The 8,019-nt window shown below is 33.8% G+C and overlaps 1 protein-coding gene across 1 annotated transcript in view; it reads right to left on the bottom strand.

Moving 5' to 3' along the window:
* Positions 1-5,931: 5,931 nt before the first annotated feature.
* The window catches only part of Cep164 (centrosomal protein 164), a 28,388-nt gene continuing 26,300 nt past the window's right edge, over positions 5,932-8,019 (bottom strand). The window contains exons 20-21 of the mRNA XM_068773640.1: positions 7,532-7,596; positions 5,932-6,162 (exon numbers count right to left, since the gene is read on the bottom strand). Coding sequence (XP_068629741.1) covers positions 6,079-6,162; positions 7,532-7,596 — 149 coding nt within the window. The 3' untranslated portion in view covers positions 5,932-6,078. The remainder of the gene's footprint in view (positions 6,163-7,531; positions 7,597-8,019) is intronic.

Here is an 8,019-nt window from a genome sequence, read left to right as displayed (position 1 = left end):
TTAAAGCGCCAGAGAAACAAATGTTAAATGATTTTATAATATTCGTTAATATATTATTAGATTTAATATATAAATATTACTAATACATAGTAAAAGATCGTTGAAGCGTGCCTACGATTTCTAAGGGGGGAGGGAGTACAACATCAAACTACATTTATATGAAAAAACATTATTAAATTTCAATACAGACGATATACGAGGAAGATAATATCACGGCTTAATTCGAATATCTGAACTACGTATAATTAAGATGCACTGCGATAGTGCAAACTACAGACTCCATTGTAGTTAGTTAAAAATGTTACACCATAGATTATAAATGCTATTATATCATAAAATGTTCATACAAAACTTCGTGTATCCGGAGTGTCAAAACGCATTAACCACAGATAAGAAATACTGACGTCATTACACAGATTATTAATAAACATTAAATCAAATCTCACATTTAGATTTCAACTTACTGAATACGGAATGACATGTATATTTAATAGAACTATTTTGATATAATATACAAGAACATATTTCACTTCGAGTGACAAATATAAGAATTTTTATATTTAATGACTAGACGAAGGTACTATATTTCATAAATTTAGATACTTAACTATATATAATCAGAATTCAAATATCGAACTTGATATTTTATAAAAATTCTAAATCGGGTAACACAAATGGAAATGTTATGCGACAAAATTAAGTAGTATGATATTATAGAGGAGAATTCAAGTCGGCAACTGTTTTTATATTTTGTCGACTAACCAGACGCCATGATGAATTAGAAATTGTCAGTTATATTATTCCAACAACCTTATAATAATTCATTTATTAACAATTTTCAGATCAATCGGCCATATTGGAAACTTATGGGAGAAGCCTATGCTACCGGGGGGCGTCTTATAACTGAAATGATGATGACGAGTACATTTCTGTTTTTACAAATTTCGTTAAATTTTTCTTCTAATTTCTCTAGTTTATCTATTGGATTCTATGCGTAATTTGTTACACCAAACTTCTATTTCACTATGACTCATCATGAGCCGGGTACAAGACGGGTCAATTCGACCTTGTACTCACGAAAAATGTAATTATACGTATATAGATATACACATATAGACAAAATGTTAAAATGAGAGAATGTATAGCTAATATGTCAATGTATGTTATATATCCAAAACGAGATACCAGAACGAGAAGCAGACCTAATGGCAGATGGGCTGACGAGATCGCGGCTACGGCAAGTCACGGGTGGCTCCAAGTTGCCAGATATAAAAAAATGGAAAGCTTTGAAGGGTGCTTTTACTCTGAGAGGGTCCATATAAACTTAGTACAAAACTATCAAAACTATTATCATGTCATTTGTATGGAATGAAACAAAGATTTATTATTATATCTAAAAATAAATGGTTTTAGAAATAATAAATAACATAAGGATATAGTATAAAAAACAGTTTAAAAACTCAGATTACTTCATGTTAAAATAATTATTGTATGCTCTATACGTGTCCAAGCAGGCTTTGTACTACCAGGCGTTATTGACCTGGCGCGTTCCAATAGTTAATAATTCTATATTATTCTATTTCAGAGTGATTAATTCTGACTATACATTCTTGATACTTTTAAATGAGCTATACATTCTTTGATACTTGTAACCAATCACCTTTATATTGTATATTATCATTTAATCACCATTTAAAATTTTTCGTCGTTTTTATCCAATAGACTTCCATTGCAAGACATAGTCCTCTCCTGAAGATATCTATAGGGGGATAATAACGACGCTGCTACCCATCCTTCTTGAAATTTGTTTGTGAGCAATGACAATTTCATACAATTAATGTACAAAATCTAAATCACATAAGATTGTAGCACCGAAAATGACTCAGCGATATGATCCCAGGACTGGGACTTGTGATCGTGGGCATTTTTGGAACGCAGCTTATCGTTTATCAGATTTTAATATATCAAGTTTGAGATTTAAATCTTAATCACATTTAGTTATGTACCTAAACCTATCAAGAGAAATAGTTAAAATTAGTTACGTGTGTAACCAGTCTTACTACATGATACTATTATTGCTAATTATAGAAATTAAAATACACTAATAATAAAATATACCAATTAAAACATAGATCGAATATTCATATGCATTTAAACATTCCGCTAAGTGATGATGGAAGCGGCTTCTTAAACTCTATATTCAAAAATTAACAAATATTTGTACACTACGAGTAAAAAGCGCCATTGTGGACAAAATTTTGTTACATCTCCAAATTAAAGAATATTCCAACCAAATTTTAAGTCTCAAGTCCTTATGGTATAAAAGATATTATGTCGGATGTGTACATATGCGATATACATACATATATAGATTATTTACTTACAAAATGAATTTTGAGATATTATATTATTATAGTGCCCGGCATTTGATTTGGCACTTCGTAAATAAACGTTCGGTTTTAACTACTCTATACATATACCAGTCTGTAGGAGTATTGTGCGATAAAGACAATAATCGACAATAACTAAGAACAGACGTATCCGCCATGATGTGCTAAATCAAATGCACGATACCTTGTTAAATTTAATTAAATTTTAAACTATATTCAAACTGATTTACAAAGAAAACATATTGTATATTTAGTACAACCATCAACCAACTTATTGTTACATAAGTTCTTTCCATAATAAGCGAACGACTCAATCCTAAGTAAATATGTATACGAATATTCGAACACTAAACATAAGACATTACTTACCTTAGTATACTTATATTACCTTGTGCGAATTAAAGACACTAAGTTAGAACAGTCAAGAGCTTAGACTTTCGAAAATAAGACCACAAAAGACTAGACTTTGAACACAAATATACCTTTTACTTCACGTCTTCAAACAAATATATGACATTTCAAAAATTTCCAAGTTTATATCACCTTTTTTAGTAACCAGTCATATCTTTTTTTTGAAAAAACTGTTAAGAAGACTTAGTCAAAATAACAAATTGTCTTAAAAGTAAAGGTGACATTATACCGCTACCGAAACAGCTGAACCGCGCCTGAGGTATGCGCAAGACGGAGGGAGTAACGGTTGCTTTTTGTCGGTCTCACACCTTGGGCTATAGTTTCTTTACGGGATTGAATCAGAAGTCATAGAAAATAACAGATATTGCCCAACGGATTAGCTAGTATTAGTTCTGGAACCCCACAAGGACCAAATGGCCTGGTTAAGGTTGTCGGAAGACCCTGGATGCAGAATGTTTCCAACTAGTCCTATTAGAAACCTATGGGGGTGGCATATGACCAGCTGTGGACGCCCTATTTAAATTATGGTGACGGCAGTTTGACATCGGTGATATTTATGACAAATATATAAACATTTCTACTTCAATTTTAGAACCTATTAAAAATGTAATTATAATACTAATATCTATTTAAAATCATAATATAGCCATTTCAGCCGAGCAAACAATTGGAATTATTACATGTCTGCAAAAACGATATGTCATCTGTTGATATAGAAAAAATTAAAGCCGTAAATGGAACGAATTCAATTGTACTTAATATATTAGCTGATAAGTTCAATTTATAATGCGTTCATACATTTTTAAAAATTAATCTATACGGAGTAAGAACGCATACGTTTACGGCAACTTAGAGTGACGCACTAGGTTTTACCTTCGGTTTCAGCTGAAAATCAACGTCTATGAACGTCAACATCGAATGACGCAATAGGTTTTACCTTCGGTAAAAGTTGGACATCAGCCTCTATACAACTCCGAATGACGCACTATCATCTGTCGAAGTTGTAAGGCGGATATCGATGTTTATACATGCAACTTCAAGTAACGCAACGAGTTCTACCTTCGGTGACATTCAGACATCAACATCTATACAACTCCGAGTTACGCACTATCATCTGTCGAAGTTGTAAGGCGTATATCGAAGTTATATATGTCAACTCCAAGTGACACAACAGGTTCTACCTGGGGTGACATTCAGACATCAACATCTATACAACTCCGAGTGATGCACTATCATCTGTCGGAGTTGTAAGGCGTATGTCGAAGTTATATATGTCAATTCCAAGTGACGCAACAGGTTCTACCTGCGTTGACATTAAGACATCAACATCTTTACAACTCCGAGTGACGCACTATCATCTGTCAAAGTTATAAGGCGGATATCGATGTTTAAGCATGTCAACTCCAAGTGACGCAGCAGGTTCTACCTTCGGTGACATTCAGACTTCAACATCTACACAACTCCAAGTGACGCAAGCAGGTTCTACCTCTGGTGACATTCATTCCAAGTGACGCACTATCATCTGCGGTAAGTGTAAGCGGGAAATGGACGCCTACACATGTCATCTCCAAGTGACGCACTAGGTTCTACCTTCCGTGTCACTCGAATATCGACAGGTCCATTCTAAATGAAGCAAATGACCTGTGTCAAAAGGATTTTAATGAATCACCACCACCGAGTAACGCACTAGCTTCTACCTACGGTGTCAAACTGGTGAGGCTCTGGATCCTACCTTTGGCGTCAACTGGAAACCGACGCATATACTCGTCAATTTCTTGTGGCGCACTAGGTTCTACCTTCTGCACCAGACAGGTTTCGACGTATATATACGTCGGCTATAAGTGACGCACTAGCTTTCTATCATCGTATTAGACGGATATCGACATATACACGTTAACTCAAAGGGATTCCTCGGACTCTACTATTGACTTCAGCTCGATAGTCCGGTACGAGTCAATTTTAAGTTGACGCACTAGGTTTTATCTTCTATATTAGCCCGATTACAACATATACACTCGATAGTTCCAAGTGACATCATAGATCCTACTTTTAGTGTTTGCTAGATAAAGTCTATGCATGACAGATCGTGACGCACTAAGTTCTACTTTCTGCATCAGACGAATTTCGACGTATATATACGTCGGCTATAAGTGACGCACTAGCTTTCTATCACCGTATTAGACGGATATCGACATATACACGTTAACTCAAAGTGATTCCTCGGACTCTACTATTGACGTCAGCTCGGTAGTCCGGTACGAGTCATTTTTAGGTTGACGCAATAGGTTTTATCTTCTATATTAGCCCGATTACAACATATACACTAGTTAGTTCCAAGTGACATCATTTATCCTACTTTTAGCGTTTGTTAGATAATAAAGTCTATGCATAACAGATCGTGACGCACGAGATTCTACCTCCGGTGTCAACCGAATATCAACATATATACACGTGAGGTTCATGTGACGCATTAGTTTTACCTTAGGCGTCAGCTATTACCGACGTCTATACACGCCAACTTCAAGTGACGCACTATGTTCTACTTTCTGCGTCACTCAGATATCAAAGTTCATAGACGTCAAATGACGCAATAGTTACCATCGTTCAATCAAATACAGACAACTTATAATATTAATACTAATTTTTAATTTAAGGATATAACTGTAAACTCGGTGGATATCATGTCTAGAGATAGCAAACCATAAAAGCGTTTATATAATTGTCTGAGATATAAATCAACGAAAAATGTTGTAAATATATGACATTTTTAACGACTAGTAAATACTTAAAATTTACTTTAAATACGTAAATTATTAAATGCAATATTTATAATAATAATTTATGCACAACTTTAGATATCCTAAACACATATACTTGTTAAAAATCCACTTTTCTTGATTTCTATATAATAAAAAGCTTCGCTAAGTAAAAGCTTTCCTACGATTATACGATAATAAATATATAATATTTCACGTTCTATTTCAGAAATAAAATTTGAGATTAAACCCAACTAAAATTAATTCTATCCGTAGTATTCACTATTAAAGTATTTGATAAATTATTAATTAAATAACGTCGTTTTTTTTAAAAAAAAAAAGATAGCGTTGAATAGTCAATCTTAAGTATTTGTGTCTATCTGTGTGTAATTCGGTAATGTTTGGCGTATTTCCGGCTATATATAAGTAACAGAAATATGATATACATCTAGTATGAACAACCGTAGTGTTATACAACCGTGGTCTATGCTACGTTATAACAAATAATCAGTCGTATGTTTTTAAGGTGCGGTTTGCAGCCAAGCACGGAGTCCCTTTGCCCGTTCGGCCAATCCGTCGGAGTTCTCGTTGATCATTGGGTCAGGCTGAAAATTAAAAACAATACCCTAAATCAACAAACTATTTTTTACATGTTGTTAATTTAATCAAAAATAAATTACAAAATCTAACTTATGTTATAATACCCGGCACTTGATTTGGCACATCCATTACTACCCTTACTTTCGTAGTTGCCGTTAGAACCGACTTAAGGAAAAATATACACTGAATTATAAATGAGGCGACCTTGGTGATTAATTTATAGTATAGCACCCGGCACTTGATTTGGCACATCTACTTATTTACTTCTCTTACTGGTACCGGACATATTCGAAATAAAAAAATGCGCTCGTCAACCTAAGAGAAGGCCTGTGTTCAACAGTAGACGTCTTTCGCTTGAAATAATAAACGGGAAGAATGTCAGAATAGCCCATTTAGATTCAAGTTCGGATACTCTATATTGGCCTAAAGAATTTTTGAAGAGCATTGTCTTTATCGCAAAACTTACATTGACGACGTGCCAAATCAAATACCGTGTGCTACATAAAATAAAATTTACGAAATACTATTTGAAGATAACAATTCAAAAGAATACAGACATCTTGGCGGTATCTACCTTGACTATGTTATGTTTTGAATATATACAACTCATATGTTAGATTATATACAAATGCATAATAACGAATTACACATAATTCTTTCATAAGTTTTCTTTATCTGTTTGCATTTTGAAGGATAACGGCTCTGTCTAAGTTTGCCATGTGTGAGATTATATAAGGACATATACACGTGTATATGTGTATGTGTGTATTAGTTTTTTTCATAAATTAACTTTCAAATACTTTTATTCGACTAGAAATTCATTACAAATAATTCTTACGGTTTTGTCTGCCGGTTTAAGTGGTCTAAATTATCAAATTCTTGGTATAGTGAAATGCATAATATTTTAATGAAATCTGGGGTGTCCCATTCTTCTCCTTCTTTTCGGATGATAGACGCCCACTGCAAGGAATAGGCCCCCACCAAAAAATAGCCACGATGACCGGTCCCACGCTGCCTGCATCCAGCGACTTCCGGCGGCCTTAACTATATCGTCGGTCTACTTAGTGGGGGGGGGGGGAGCTATCCATGCCAGTTGCATGAACGGTGTGCTCTGCCCGATTCTACTTCAAACCCTCTCCATTGCTATCTGGATGACCTTAAACCTATTTAGTAGACCCATTGTAATGGACCACGTTCAGATTCGTATGTCATCACTGGCAACGCACATGAGACCTTCATCTTAAAACATTGTAGTATTTTGAACAAGACGATGTTTAGGAGATTTCTTAGCACTGCCTATCCGTGTTGTAGTCGACGAGACGTACCATTAGTAAAGCCACATTAAATTAATAAGAAATATTATAGTTAACTCACAGCTGACAATGTCATCCTGGTCTGTGATGTTGTAGGCACATTACAGGAACTTGTTTCAGGTGAGGCTGAAACAGAGACGTTTTGAAATTTTATTTAACTACAAAATATGATTAGCTATTTTCGGAATTTAATACGATACAATTCACACATCGTGTGTCTGTGCGGTGATTAGGTATCGCATAAAAGACAACGCTTTATAATCCAAAAAACGAGCTATAATTGCATAAACAAATCTCACATAACATGTTAATCAAAATCTAACACTATATATATATATATATATATATATATATATATATATATATATATATATATATATATATATATATATATATTTATTTATTTATTTATTTATATATATATATATACATATATATATATACATATATATATATATACATATATATATATATATTTAAACTTCTTCCTGCTCGTTAAACTTTAAGAGAGAAGTCTTCTTTATAGTTGAGAGAACACTATTAACAAAA

This window comes from Battus philenor, unplaced genomic scaffold (genome assembly GCF_028537555.1).
Source record: "Battus philenor isolate CCGP_79_NKW_IND1 unplaced genomic scaffold, ilBatPhil1.0.hap1 SCAF_11, whole genome shotgun sequence".
Taxonomy (NCBI): Eukaryota; Metazoa; Arthropoda; class Insecta; order Lepidoptera; family Papilionidae; genus Battus; species Battus philenor.
The sequence above is the reverse complement of the archived record's forward strand: the minus strand, read 5'-3'. Positions and strand labels throughout refer to the sequence as shown.